Raw genomic sequence first — 15,636 nt, forward strand, 5'->3', positions numbered from 1 at the left:
GGCAAGCCCTCCAAGCCTGGAGGCACACCAATCGTGAGCCTGTGCGTACCCCTAGACACTCCCCTTACGCTGCCCTATAAAGATCTATGTGCAGCGACTTCAAACCGTCTTTTCTAGCCGTCCGCCATGGCGGGTGGGTGAAAGACCTGAGCTAACATGGGGTTAGCTCGTTAAATTACAATAAAGCCTCATGCAGTTTGCATCAAGCTTTCGCCTCCATTCTGTGTTTGGGGTGGCCGCTGTCCTGGGCTAAGATTCTGGAAGCCTCAGCTTTCTGAGGGTCTTACAGTGATAAAGCTTCAAATAAGGCTTCCTATTCAGGCAAGTTGACACTAAAACCTGCCTAGCATTCATGAAACTGGGTTCTGGGTGGAGCCCCTCAGACATTGGATGTGGTGGCCACACCTGGAATTCCAGCTCTCTGGAGGTGAATGTGAAAATCTCAAGGCCATGCTTTGCTACATAGCAAGTTCCACGAAGAAGGAGAAAGAGGAGAAGAAGAAGAAGCAGGAGTGATGAGCATGGGGACACATTTCCGTTACTGCAGAATTTGGGAGTGTGAGGTTGGAATTCAAGGCCAGTTGGGACTATTTAGGGAGACCTTGTGGGCACAGGAAACAAGGGCTGAGGATGGCTCATGCACAAGGCCTTGAAACCCTAGCACCACAAAACAAAAAGCAAAAGGAGCCTGGATGGTGGTGGTGCATGCCTTTAATCCCAGCACTCAGGAGGCAGAGGCAGGCGGATCTCTGAGTTCAAGGTCAGCCTGGTCTACAGAGAAAGTTCCAGGACAGGCTCCAAAGCTACACAGAGAAACCCTGTCTTGAAAAACAAACAAACAAACAAATAAATAAATAAATAAATAAATAAAAAACAAAACAAAAAGGAAAAAGCAAAGCAAAAGGAAAACAAGAGAAAGAACAAGATTCTGGATTCTCTCAATATTACTTTCTATATAGCTGAGACCTTCCCATGAGCTCAGTAAGCATCCACTCCTTCCTTGTCTACTTTAAAGTAAACTGAGGAGGACTAAGATCTGGAGTTAGGTCTAGTGGGGGGCATGGTTGGACCCTGCATAACTGTCACCAACAGGAAGCCCAGCAGTAAAATGGGAAGGGTACTGACAGTGCAGCACACTCTAGTCTCTGCAACCACCCAGTGATCTGATGGTGAGTCACTGCTCACCCTCAACCTCAGTTCTCTATCAGTAAAATGAAGATTACTAACGGTGACCTTAAAGAGTTGCTGTCAAAATCTGAAATTTCAATATGATATTACGTATGACGTAGGAAATGTGCACTGAGCATTTGTTTAACAAGTGAATTACTGTCAATATTTTACATCTTAGAAAATGTAAAGGAGGACATTAGGAAGACAGTTCAGTAATACTTTTTTTCTTCTCAGAACTGAGGGTTGCCCATAGGGCCTGGTGCATGCTAGACAAGCATTCTACCACTGAGTCACATCCCCAGCCTCTTTTACTTTTTATTTTGAGGTAAGGTATTATGTGGCACTATTCCAGGGGACACATGAACAAACATCTCATGCCAGATGGGGAACAGATCAAAGTCATGATACCACTGACATTCAGCCTGGTAATGAGTTTATTAGGGTCACTTACAGGAATATGGGCGAGGGGTCTCTTACAGGAGCAGGACAACTCAAAAGCAACTGCATCACCAAAAGTCCACCCCAGCACAGTGATAACTTGAAGCCTGGAGGTCTCTGCAGGACCTGTAAGCAGCTGGACATGATGGAAAGTCTTTCCTCTTCACCATCCCTTACTGATCATGTGACCTTGGACAATGAGAGTGTAGTCCCGGAGGCTGGTGACTTGTTTACTTCTTGAGTCTTTTTTTTGTTGTTGTTGTTGTTTTTGTTTTTCGAGACATGGTTTCTCTGTGTAGCATTGGAGCCTATCCTGGCACTCACTCTGGAGACCACCAGGCTGGCCTTGAACTCACAGAGATCTACCTGCCTCTGCCTCCCGAGTACTGGGATTAAAGGCGTGCGCCACCAATGCCCAGCTACTTCTTGAGTCTTAAGGATCTCCTTCTTTGTATAGAGTGTTTCCATTTAGGACTTCTTCAGTCTTATGGACCCTCCCTTTAGAACTGTCTGAGTCTCTTATATATCTATTGAGATTATGATATCTTACCTCCCTCCAGTCTTCCCAGTTACTCCCTTGCTCATTCTCAAATTCATGGCCACCTTTTATTTAACTGAGTTATGTGTGTGTGTATACATTCATATAATATATACACATAAGGAATGCATATTATATATTTTTAATTATATAATATATAACACAATTATATATAATTATGTGTATATATACAGATATGTATTATTACATATAATATGTAATATATAATTATTGCTATTCTATAATAATTGTATATTACTAAATATTCCTGTACCATCTGTATAATGTTACTTGTGTGTATGTTCTCAGGATTGCTTTGTATTGGATAACCAGTCTGTGCACTCTGCTCTAGAAAAGACTATTTCTCCTCTCATCATTCCTTAGTTGTCTGTAGTTCTTTATCTAGGGTTGGGTCCTCATGTACATTCCCCCTTCTATGTTAGCATGTCTATTGGTGTCATCCTTACAAATTTTCATGTTCAGACAGTCGTATTGATGAGATTTCATGTGTTTAGCTTCTCCGACATTTCCAGGAGACAGAATCTCACAGTAAACTTCCTGTTCCTCTGTCACCCACCCTCTTCTTCAATGATCCCTGAGCCTTAGGTATAGGAGTTGTGTTGCAGATGTAGCAGTGGGAATTGGGCTCCATAACTCTGTGTTTTGATTTGTTGTGGTCTTCTGTAATGGTTTCCATCTGTTGTAAAGAGTATTACACTTATCTGTGTGTATAACAACAAATACTTAAAATGTAGTTAAGGATTATGCTGGCTTAGTAAAGTGACAGTTGTAGGTGCTCCTCCAACATCCATGACATCACTAGCCCTTGGTTGTAGCACAAGTTCTCATAGGTCTTAATAATAAAAGCCCAGAGTCAGCTATAGGGGGAGATGTTGAAAGATCAGAGAGACAAAGGAGCAAGCCACAGCCACAGCCTACCTCGTTAACTTCCAGCCAAAAAGAGACTGAATTCCTGTCTCCTCCCACCTTATTCCTCTCTTTATCCAGCCATATCACTTCCTGTCTGTCTATTCAGATCTCCAGACCTCTATGGCTAACTAGTGGCTAGCTCTGTCCCCTGACCTTCAGGAAGGCTTTATTTGTTAGAGTATAAACAAGATATCACTACACTCAGTAGGTGGCTATGTTGCCAATGACCAGGCATGATTTTTCTCTTGTTGAGTGGACCTAAGTCCGATTAGAGCACTGATGGTCACCACCAATGTGGTGCCACTACTGCACGTTAGGAGTATTAAATCCGGCTCGCTGGTCATTGCTGTGGGTCACAGACATCATAGCTGGGTAGGACTATTGGTGGCTTCCCTCCTTTGGAAGATTTCATGGCACTTTCTGATATCATATATTGAATTCCTTTGAATTAATTTTGTAAGGAGTTTTCTCTGGGAATTTGATAATGAGAAATATGCTCTGTGTTGAGTGGATTTTAGCTTCTATTATTGAAGTATCTTTTCTTTTTCTTTTCTCTTGGGTTTCTCTGTGTAGTCTTGACTGTCCTGGAGCTAGCTCTTGTAGACCAGGCTGGCCTCAAACTCACAGAGATACACCTGCCTCTGCCTCCCAAGTGCTGGGATTCAAGGCATTTGCCAGCAATGCCTGGAGCTTTCTGCTATCTTGAAATGTAGTCCTCAGGTAGGCTTTTAAGTCAGATCCAGCTTGGGTTCTCTGGATCTAGTGTTTAAGGTGCAATCCTGTGTTTCAGCAATAGCGACTTACTATCCACCTCTAGGTGGCAACCAAGGGCAATGAAATTAGCCTATAATGTTTTGGGAGTCTCTGGACAAACTTGTTAAACAACTCAAAGAGGGCTGCTCATGCATTGGGGTTTGTTAGATAGTCTATGACTCTTGTGGGGAGCAAAGGTAGCCCAGATGAGAAAGTTTCATTTAAACTATTTCTGTATATATAGTCATAGACATAGACTTACAAATACTCTATGTATTTTAAGCTAATAGTTAATCTATGATTTCTTATGATTGTTTTCAGATATTCTTACTGTTATTTTACCCTCCTCAACCTCCTTCTGTGTTTATCATCCTCTATCCTACCTGTTAGAACCCCTTCCCATTTTCCCAACATTCTCACTTCTACCCTGCTATTTCCCTCTCTATTGCTCCCCAACCTCAGCAATGGTCTGTCATGGAATATTATTTTAAAATGTGTTACATTTGTTTATGCTGTAGAACATTTGTTTAATGATGCAAAGATGGGTTGCATTCTTTTATGTTGCATTTGTTCAACTCTGTAAATCTGTGTTCCTTTGCCTGCCTAAGACACCTGATTGGTCTAATAAAGAGCTGAATGACCAATAAGCTTGGCAGGAAAGGATAGGTGGGGCTGGCAGGCAGAGAGAATAAATAGGAGAGGAAATCTGGGAGGTGATGAGGGAGCAAGCAAAGGAGGACATCAGGGGCCAGTCACCCAGCTACACAACCAGCAATGTATTAAGAAAGAAAGAAAAGATATACAAAAATAGAGAAAGCTAAAAGCCCAGAGGCAAAAGATAGACTGGATAATTTAGTTAAGAAAAGCTGGCTAGAAATAAGCCAAGCTAAGGCCGGGCATTCATAAGTAATAAGTCTTCATGTGACTTATTTGGGAGCTGGGTGGCAGGTCCCCAAAAGAGTCAAAGAATAAAAATCAAACCAACTACATTTGGCATACCAACATAGGCCTGAATTTCCATGTAGGGCTTGAGAAAGCTGAGAAAAAAGAGAGAAAGAAAAAGTGCATGGTTTCTTTAAGAGGCCCTGCTGTTCAGTCGGCAGTGCTAAGCAGAAGGGCAAGCTAAGTGAAAAAACACTTGTGGCCAAGCAGGCCTGGCTTCCTACAGCTAGGGATATTTGAACGCAGTTCCTGGTCAAATACACCTCTCAGCAGGCTGCAAGCTTTAGGCTTGGCTCTCAGGAATCCAGAAGTGGGCAGAGCCAGCTGATAGGGCATTGTGGAGGACTCAGCTGTAGTTTAGCAGTTTGAAAGTGTGTTCACACTGTCAAAAAAGACTAGAGATACTCAGGAAAAGAGGTCTAGATGGAAAACAAAACAAAACAAAACCCTCTAAACAGGTTCCAGTGTGTTTTACAATGTATGTAGGCTTAAGAAACAAAGAATATAGGTATAGACAACCAGTATAAACTAAAAGGAAATAGTTTAGGTATATATAGGTATAAACTAAAAGGAAATAGTTTAAAAATAATAAAGTCTTTAAAGAGAGAGTAAAAGTAATATAAATGAAAAAAGCCATGTAGGATGGGAAATACACAGGGAGTCTGGATCCTGTATAGTACTGTGTTAACTTTGAATTTTTTGATTGCAGAAAAGCAAAGGACAGCTGCTAAGAGACTTGGAATTAAAAGAGGAACTGTGGAAATAAACCAGCCTAGATATTTTAAGAATTCCTTAATTTTAAAATGGAAGTCAAAAAATGTATTTGTTAAATGAGTCTTAAAAGATACATTTCTTTGGAGAAATGGTTTTGCTTTTGTGTCCTCAGGAAACAAGAAGCTGTGGATTCCTTCCCGGTTAATATGGATCAGATACTTAATATGGATAGATATCAGGTGATATCTATCAACAAAGTTTATAGCTAGTCTTCCCAGGACTTGGCCATTATCTCAGATTTTCTCAGGAACTCCTAAAGATTCGTTTACCCTCAGACAACAGGAAGCAGTCTAGAGAAAATGATGTCCACATTCCCAAGAGCTGGGTTTTGGAGGCTGTTGGTTATTTGGTGGGTTATGGATGTTATCATTTAGGGGAACATAATATGTCAATACAAATTTAAAGTTATTTTTGTTACACTGTATATATGTTCCTACTCTTGTTTATATGTTCCTACTCTTGTTTAAGGTATTGTACGTATGCAATTTCTTTTAAAAATGTAAGGTAAAAATACTAGTTTTTGAAGGCTATTATTATAAACTAGGATAATCAAGAAACATAGGCTAGCAGTTAGTCAACTATAACAATCAGATTTGTAGATATGTTAGGCATGTTTTCAAGATCATACAGAGATACATTTTAGATAGATAAGCAGTCATCAAACACCTCAAAGACCTATAGAAAATGGTATTTAAATGTTTTATTAACTTAGGGTTTTTCACAACAAGGAGACACATCTGCTCCTGGCAGCACCAATTCACTTCAGAGATGGTGGGCATCAAAGAAACTGCTTATGGGGCTGGAGAGATGGCTCAGAGGTTAAGAGCACTGGCTCTTCCAGAGGTCATGAGTTCAATTCCCAGCAACCACATGGTGGCTCACAACCATCCGTTATGAGATCTGGTACCCTCTTCTGATGTGCAGATATACATGGAAGCAGAATGTTGTATACATAATAAATAAATAAAATCTTTAAAAAAAGAAAGAAAGAAAGAAAGAAACTGCTTATGGAGTCTGCTTTCGTTCTGGCAAGGTTAGCCACTGGACAAAGAAACTGCTTTTGCCTTGACTGCTTGACAGTGTGCTGTGCAGACTGGACGGACATGCAGGACCCACAGGAAAGTGACTGCTGAGCTTTGCCAAAACAAGGTGGGACAGTCCTGCAGTGTTTCTGCTTCACTGAAGAGTCTGCCATACATTCTGCAGGACACAGAGGAAAGCAACTGACGAATTTTGCCAGTACAAGGTGGTACAGTCCTTAAAATTTCCTGCCTCACTAAAAAGTCTGCCAGATACCCTAGGCCTGTAGGCTGAAGATGGATGCCCCAACAGCACAGAGGAAACTTGGGTGACTATCCAGGCACCCAGATGTCTCTGTCATTTCTAGAGTTTTGACAGTTGCTTGCAGTGCACTTCCTGTTTACTCAGATAATATATCCTTCTGGGGCCTTTGATGGAGTTGAAGACTAGATAATTATAGTTGCAGTTTTCCTTAGTTATGATAGAAAGTAAATTAGGTGTAAAACTTTGGATTCACTAAGATAAATGGAGTGTTTTCTCTGAATTTGCTAAATACAAATGGACTAAATATAATAAATTAATTCTTACTTGATAACTGTTTTTGTTGTGTATAGTTTTACTATGTTAAAGTTAAAATCTTTCATTTTTATTTTAAAAAAGGGGAAATGTTGTGGAATATTATTTTAAGATGTGTTACATTTGTTTGTGCAGTGGAACACTTGTTTAATGATGCAAAGATGTGTTGCATTTGTCCAGCAGATTTATCCAGTTCATGCTTGGAAGAAGTAGTGTGGATTGAGGAAAGAGTTAGACAAGAGACAGGGATAGAGTCAGGAGGGCACCTAGTGAATACCAGGATGAGCCCCAAGTTTATTACTCAAGGCTCTTATATACCCCAATCAAAAGGCTGGGGGGGGCACTTCCTTACCAAGATACAAAGAACAAACAAGCATAATTAACTTCTCAATACCCAAAACATCAAGAAGCCACTCCCTAAACCAAACATCTGTTGTCAAGGTGAGACATCCATTAGCTACACTTTAGGCAAGATGTCCTGTTGTCAAGGCAAGATACACTATAGCCACACCTAAAACCAAACATACTGTTGTTCAACCTTGAAGGAGCAATAATGGGCTCTAACTCACTGACCTTAAATCAAGATGAAATGGAGCCACTTTTATGGGCCCTGACATGTGTTCTTTCATGTTGCATCTGTTTAACTCTGTAAAGCTGTGTTACTCTGCCTGTCTAAAACACCTGATTGGTCTAATAAAGAGCTGAAGGGCCAATAGCAAGGCAGGAGAAAGGATAGGTGGGGCTGGCAGGAAGAGAGAATAAAAAGGAGAATAAATCTGGAAAGAGAAAATTGAGGAATGAGAAAAGGAGAGAGGACAGCAGGGGACAGCCACCCAGCTGCACAGCCAGTCACAGAGTAAATTGGAAAAAAAAAAGGTATATAGAATAGATAAAGATTAAAGCCCAGTGGCAAAAGATAGACGGGATAATTTAAGAAAAGCTGGCTAGAAATAAGCCAAGGTAAGGCCGGGCATTTATAGGTAATAATAAGCCTCTGTGTGTGATTTATTCGGGAGCTGTGTGGTGGGCTCCCCAAAGAGTAAAGAGTCAAAGAGTAAAAACCAACTACAGGCAATGAATACTTTTTGAGATATTTCTTAGCCATTTCTATTTCTTCTCTGGAGAACTCTATTCAGATGCCATGCCCATAGTTTGAAGGGGGCCACTTGTTTTTTGAGTTGTTTGTATATTCTGGATCATAACACACTGTCAGATGTCCAGCTGGCAAAGATGCTGGTGGCAGAATAGCACCAGAATAACACCAGATCATCCAACTGAAACTTAAAAAGCCAGAAGGGCATACGATTATGTGTTTCACATTCTGAAAGACAACAACTGAAAACCAGAATACTGCTCCCAGCAAAGCCGTCTGTCGTCATTGTGCATCACAAGCATCCTTGGTGCTCAGTGGCAGCAGGCCTCCCAGAGCCGAGACTTCATCTGTCACATAGACCTCAACACAGTCAGCCGGAAGATCTGGTCACTCTGTGCCCAGGGAATTCATATCTGCCTTATCTTTCAGCTTAGTACAGACTTAGTGAGCAGAAACCTGATCTTGATCCAACATATTGGCACTGAGAGATGGTAGAAAGACAGGGCCATTATGGATGCATAGGAAGGGAAAAGAACCCCTTGCCCTGAAGTCTGGCTGAAGCCTCTTCTCAGCTACAAAGCAAGAATTCTAGCTGTGGGGGCTGGAGAGATGGCTCAGAGGTTAGGCGCACTGGCTGCTCTTCCAGAGGTCCTGAGTTCAATTCCCAGCAACCACACAGTGGCTCACAACTATCCATAATGAGATCTGGTGCCCTCTTCTGGCGTGCAGACATACATGGAGGCCGGATGTTGTATTCATAATAAATAAATCTCTTAAAAAAAGAAAAATAATTTCAGCTGTGAATGATGCCGACATGAGGTAATATTCCTTTTGTAGATAGGCATTTTATATTAGAATAGCAATGGACGAGGCTTAAAGCCTTGAGGATTTTGAGTAGGGTCTCATTCTTCTCTTGAATATTTGATGAGAATTTCACAAACATCCCAGAAACTACTGACAGTTAATCCCTCACAGGATTGAAGAACAGATGAGCAGGTGTACACTTTTAGAACATTAGAAGTGAGCCGTTGTGAATGTCCCATGTGCCCCAGCTGATGAAAGGACAGCTCTGTGACCTCTGGTCTGTGTCAGGAGCGGTAATCTTCAACTAGTTTGGATTCTAGGCCAAGCTGGTGAAAATCCCCTAATTAACAGCCCACTCCATTTTCTGCCTTCTTATTAATGGCCTCCCTTCACAGGCTTCCAGCTCCGTAATACACTGACCAGAAGCAAAACACTAAGCACCTATTCACAGGCCACTTCCACCTAGCTGACCTTGAGATGACTGCAGGTCCCCAGCGTCTGTACCCACGCCCAACCGCATCTTGTCCTCACTGGCAGGGAGGTCCCTGCCCACATGGGCCTGTCTGCCTGGGACTTGTTCTCAGACTGGCACTTGTAGACTCTGTGGCCATTTTGGATGAGGGCTAGAAGAAAATGACCCAGAAAGACCCTGTAACCCTGTGCCCTGTAACCCTGGGCACAACCGCTAGAGAGCCTAGTTTGTGAGATCCCACTGCCACCATTTTCATGCAGGCGTCCTCAAGTCCTTGTTGTGTACCTGCTGCTTTCGGTTTTCAAATTTTACCTACATCAGAGTGCGCACGGAGTTGATTTCTGTCCCTTCTCGGCCCTGGTATCCGACCGCGGACACCTGGGTCTGGGCAGGCGTTCCCGGGCTTGCTGGGTTGGCCCGGGACCGAGCCGGGGGTCCCCATGGCGCAGCTCCTTACCCCGGGAAGGCCCTCGGCTCAGCCGGTGTTCAGGAAGCCCGGGGCCGTGAGCTTCGCGGATGTGGCCGTGTACTTCTCCCCCGAGGAGTGGGGCTGTCTGCGGCCCGCGCAGAGAGCCCTGTACCGGGAGGTGATGCGCGAGACCTACGGCCTCCTGGGCGCGCTCGGTGAGGGCCTTTCCTGGCCTCCTGGGCTCGTCCTGCGCGTGACACTGTGTGTCCAGCGGTGCAGCGGGGAGCCCTGGGAACGGGCAGCCGGGACCAAACTGTTTGTCCTCCCCGCATCGTGGCGTTTGCTTTCTTTCTCTCCAGGAGTGGGAGGCGCCAAGCCAGCACTCATCTCCTGGGTAGAGGAAGAGGCCGAACTGTGGGGACCCGGTGCCCAGGATCCAGAGGTGGCCATGTGTCAGACGCAAGCCGATACAGGTGAAGGACTGGGTATTCCGGCTTTGGGGGACTTCTCAGTAGCCGGCCAGTTGTGGTACCTTCTGGTGACTCCACTTGCCAGCCTGGCAGTTTCTTCCCTGAACTGTTTCCTTGGCCAAAGTCATTATGCCTGGCACCTGGATTCACCTAGAAGGGGGCTGTGATTGTGCCCGTGCAGCGCCCTCACTTCATATCTAGCTATGTTGATTGTCACCCAGCGTTTCCACTCCTGCTCTGCTGCCATCACTGTGACTCCCTTCTGGAGGCTTCTTCAGTTCTTCCCATCCACCTGTGGCAAGTGCTCAGCCCTCTGGACTTGGGATTGGGGGCCACACTGATGCCCTTCTTTATGCTGCCTCTGGACATCCACGCACCCTGCATGCTCAGATGCTGTGTCCTCTCCCCTCCAGTGTCCTGTCTGTCACCATGTAGGAGTGTGGGAGCCAAAGAGCAGGATCAGACAGAGTCTGAGTTTTTCCTTGGTCTCCAAACAGATTGCAGACAGGAGGAAAGGAAGAGACCGAAGGAAGAGACTGAGGCAACCCAGAAGACATTTTCTACACAAGGTGGGCGGAAGGAGCCTCACCCCTCCTTTGCTGGACCCCCTTGCAACTTGGAGCTGCTGTCCAAGGACCCTCACCAGGGCCACCCCCCTCTTGTTGTCCATGCCACTGTCCCAAGAGCAGATCAGCGCCATGGCTGCCGTGTGTGTGGGAAGAGTTTTGCCTGGCGGTCCACATTGGTGGAGCACCTGTACACTCATACAGGTGAAAAGCCATTCCGTTGCCCTGACTGCAGCAAGCCCTTCGGCCGGGCTTCCTCCCTAAGCAAGCATCGGGCCATACACCGAGGCGAAAGGCCACATCGCTGTCCTGATTGTGGACGTGCCTTTACGCAGCGCTCTGCCCTCACGGCCCATCTCCGCATCCACACTGGGGAGAAGCCCTACGGCTGTGCTGATTGTGGGCGCTGCTTCAGCCAGAGCTCTGCACTCCATCAGCATCAGCGGGTACACAGTGGCATGACCCCCTTTCCTTGCACAGACTGTGGCAAAGCCTTTGCCCATGCCTCAGATCTTCGGCGCCACGTGCGCACCCATACAGGTGAAAAGCCTTACTCATGTCCTGACTGTGGACGCTGCTTCCGCCAGAGCTCTGAAATGGCAGCCCACAGGCGAACCCACAGTGGCGAGCGACCCTACTCTTGCCCTCAGTGTGGCAGGTGTTTTGGCCAGAAGTCAGCAGTGGCAAAGCATCAGTGGGTCCATCGGCCAGGGTCTAGGGGCCATAGGGTCGGAGAAGCCAGTCAGTTATCCATATCCCTGGTCACAGGCCACGGGGACCCGGATCCACCTGTGGGCTTCCGGCACTATCCAGAGATATTCCAGGAGTGCGGGGGATGGTCTTAAAAGCTCGACCACAGAAGGTGAAATATACACACTGTTTGAAGCCCAGAGGCTTTGAACCTATGGCATCCTCTGGAAGTCACAGAAGTTCTAGCAAGGGCTGGTCCTGGAGACAGAGTACAGTCTTGTGGGTGGTTCCCAGATGTGTTTGCACACACACTGATCCCACTGGTCTAGGTTCTGAGTCTATTTGGGCTAGGGTGGGAAACCCACTAGAACTTGTATGAGGAGCAAGAACAGTTTTCTGGCTCAGAAGTATTGAGAGGCTCGAGGTTGAAGAGAACCTCGTATGATCCATTGCCTCTTTAATGCAGAGGCCAAAGTTGATGGCTCTGTGTGAACTGAGAGCTGCATTTTCAGGGTTATTAGTTACCGGTCAAGATCCAAGTGTGGTGGTGCATGCCTATGAGAGACAGGAAGGTCAGGAATTTGAGACCAATTTGGGCTACCTGAGAGTCCATCTAAGGTGAATGAATAAATAAATAATAAGTGAAATTAATTGAGGTTTAAAAGTCAAAGTAGTTCGGGCCTGGAGAGATGGCTCAGCGGTTAAAAGCACTGACTGTTCTTCCAGAGGTCCTGAGTTCAATTCCCAGCAACCACACGGTGGCTCACAACCACCTTGAATGAGATCTAGTGTCTTCTGTTGACATGCAGGCAGACGGCTGTATACATAATAAATAAATAAATAAATAAAATCTTAAAAAAAAAAAAGTCAAAGTAGTTCACACACAAAAGAAAGTCTGGGTTTCTAGCTTCTTTTGAAAACAAAAACTCCAAAAGATTCAGCCAAGCAAACAAGACAGAACAGCTCTGGGTTCCATGCCCATCACTGCATGTACTGGGTGTGGTGACTTGTGCCTATAATTCCACCACTTGGTAGTTGGAGGCAGGAAGTTCAGCAGTTCAAGGCTGCCCTCAGTACACACACACACACACACACACACACACACACACACACACACTATAGTTCTTTCTTTTTTTCCTTTATTTCTGAGACAGGGTTTCTCTCTGTAACAGCTCTGGCTGTCCTGGAACTCACTCTGTAGAACATGCTGGCCTCGAACTCAGAGTTCTGCCTGCCTCTGCCTCCCAACTGCTGAGATTAAAGGTGTGTACCACCATACCTGGCGATGCTGTACTTCTAATAAATTTGCTTGGCATAAGTCATCAGTTAATGCAAGATCTTCTGGTCCTAGGTGTTGCTTTTGTCTTTTTTATTTCTCATTTGTTTCTCATCCCTGGTCCTACCATTGAGCACCTACCTCACTATTCATGACCCTGTCCTACAGGTTACTCAATTAAATGCCCCCATGGTCTCACCCATAGGCCAATATGACAGAGTCATTTCCCCAACTGAGGTCCCCTCTTTCCAGATACTGTAGCAGATGTGGTTAATAGCCTGGTGGCCTCTGTGTCATCTGTGTTGGCTGAAATCACACCAGATCCACCCCCGCCCCAGCCCCTTACTTTGAGCTTGTCAATCTGTAGAACTCATCTTTATGGAAGATGTCACATGTTCTTTACAAAGGTTCAATTGTGGTCCTGTCTTAAGCTTTATTGTGTGCGTGGGATTGAGTTATTTACCACCAGGAAAGTTTTCACAAAGTTGTGCTGTGCTTGACTATACCTAAAATACACTACTTGGGGTCAAACTCTTGAACTCTGAACAAACACTGGCTACTGAGTTGTGTTGAGCCAAATTACTTTCTTGCCTCCTGAGGCTTGTCTCTGTGGTGGTTTGAATGAAAATGGCCCCAGTAGGCTCATGAGAAGGGGCACTATTAGGAGGTGTGGCTTTGTTGGAGGAACTGTGTCACTCAGGGCAGGCTTTGAGGTTTCAGATGCTTAAGCCAGGCCCACTGGCTCATTCTCTCTGCCTGCTGCCTACAGATTGGGATGCAGAACTCTCATCTCCTTCTCCAGCAGCACCATGTCTGCCTGTGTGCAGCCATGCTTCCCACCATGATGACTGTAAGCCAGCCCCAATTAAATGCTGCCCTCACCACTCAACTGATCAGACCTACAGTGTCGAGTCCCCTACTCCTTCCCTCAGTGTGGCAGGTACTTTAGTCAGAAGTTAAACTGTGAGAAAGCACTGGTGGGCTCATTGCCAGGAGTTAGAGGTTATAGGGGCTGGGAAGATAATGGCTCCTTTTATCCATATCTACTGGCCAATAGGATTCAGACCCACCAGTGGGCTTCCAGCAATATCCAGCTGTTTCAGCAGTGTGGGATCTGGCCTTAAAAATCACAAAGCAAAAAATGACAGTCTATACTTCCTGAAGCTCACATGGCTTGTAGACTCCAACTTCTATGGCAGCCTCCAGGAAGTCACAGAATTTTTAGCAAGAGCTGCATTGGGGACAACAGTCTAGGCAGATAGCAATGTCATTTGCAGATAGCCTGTTTCCTTCTGTTTTCAAAACCCTACTTGGAAGCTAAAGGGAGGCAAGCCAAGGCATTTTTTTAAGTGTTAAGAGAATTGAGGTCAAAAGGACTTTGCTTTTCCTGTTAACATAGAAGTTAGTTCTGATGACCCTTTAATTGGGCTGCATTTTCAAAGGATGTAAATTACTGTTTAAGAGCTGGGTATGACAGTGAATGTCTAAGCCAGCACTTGAGAGATGGGCCTGGGGGATCTGGAATTTGATACCAAGTCCAGACTTTCTGAGACCCTGACTTAAAAATAAGCTAATGGTCAAGATTTAAAAATTGAAGTACTCAACAGGTTTTGGTGGTGCACGCCTTTAATCCCAGCACTCAGGAGGCAGAGGCAGGGGATCTCTGTGAGTTTGAGACCAGCCTTGTCTACATCGTGAGTTCTAGGACAGCCAATGATAAATAGCAAGTCCCTGTCTTGAAAACAAAACAAGAACAAAAACAAAAACCCAAAAAATTGAAGTACTTCAAACACACAAATTTAGGTTTCTTGCTTCTCTTAGAAAAATCCATATATTGCCCCTGCATACGTGTAATCTCAGTACTTGGGAGGCTGAAACTGGAGGATTGCCAGTTGGAGGCCAGTGTGGAAGTCTATGAAGCAAGAATGTGTCTCAAAACTGTCAAGACAGACTGTCAAGATAGCCCAGCAGGCAAAAGGTGCTTGCTGCCTAACAACTGCACAGACACTCAGGGAGAGGACTGACTCTTGAACCTCCACATATGTGCCATGACACCCATGTACCCCAGCCCCAAAAATGTTTTATTTGAAAAATAAACAGCTCATTTGATACAGGGCTTGCCGGGCATTCACAGAGCCCTGGATTGAACCCCAGCACTGCATGCCTGTAATCTGCTCACTGGGGAGGTGGAGGCAGGAGGATCAAAAGTTCAAGATCATCGTCAGCCATGTGAGTTGCAGACTAGTCTGGGATTCGTGAGACCCTGTCTCAAAACAATAAAAACAAAACAAAAACCCCATGAGCTCCAAACAGCCCGCAGCCAGTGTCCTTTGAGAACACTGGAGCCAGTCTGCTGGAACAGCATGTGAGAGATCCAGGGAAAAGAAAGACCAGCCCAAGATGAGCGGTGCAAGTCAATTATGCCATTATCAACAAACGGGGACCAGGCGAGGGATCAGGCACTCATACTGAAGCTGAAGGGACCTTTCGATTTCTGAAGCTCTCAGGGACCCTTTCCTAGGGCTTGGTGAGTCTGTTGTCCGTTCCTTTGTGATTAGAGCTCAGTCTAGCACAGGTGATGGAGCACTCCTGACTCAATGGAGCATTCCCACCTCAATGTACATACGATCTCAGGGAAGCTTCTGTCCTTGGCACTTTTTAATTTTTATTTTGGTGTATGGGTGTATTTATCTGTATATCTGTGCTCCATGTGAA

The 15,636-nt window shown here is 45.0% G+C and overlaps 1 protein-coding gene across 1 annotated transcript; it reads left to right on the top strand.

Moving 5' to 3' along the window:
- The first annotated feature begins 9,653 nt into the window (after positions 1-9,653).
- Positions 9,654-12,756, top strand: Znf764 (zinc finger protein 764). Its single transcript, XM_035442199.1, has 3 exons — positions 9,654-10,134; positions 10,279-10,392; positions 10,887-12,756. Exons 1-3 carry the CDS (start codon positions 9,951-9,953, stop codon positions 11,798-11,800), a joined length of 1,212 nt encoding a protein of 403 aa, XP_035298090.1. The 5' UTR covers positions 9,654-9,950; the 3' UTR covers positions 11,801-12,756.
- Positions 12,757-15,636: the final 2,880 nt, after the last annotated feature.

The sequence above is a fragment of the Cricetulus griseus genome, chromosome 3 (assembly GCF_003668045.3).
Source record: "Cricetulus griseus strain 17A/GY chromosome 3, alternate assembly CriGri-PICRH-1.0, whole genome shotgun sequence".
In the NCBI taxonomy this organism is placed as follows: domain Eukaryota; kingdom Metazoa; phylum Chordata; class Mammalia; order Rodentia; family Cricetidae; genus Cricetulus; species Cricetulus griseus.

Excerpts from the sequence above, each read along its gene's own strand:
- Znf764 (XM_035442199.1), top strand. The coding sequence starts at position 9,951 with ATGGCGCAGCTCCTTACCCCGGGAAGGCCCTCGGCTCAGCCGGTGTTC. Across the intron at positions 10,135-10,278 it reads CGGCCTCCTGGGCGCGCTCG|GAGTGGGAGGCGCCAAGCCA; the intron begins GTGAGGGCCTTT and ends CTTTCTCTCCAG. Across the intron at positions 10,393-10,886 it reads TCAGACGCAAGCCGATACAG|ATTGCAGACAGGAGGAAAGG; the intron begins GTGAAGGACTGG and ends GTCTCCAAACAG.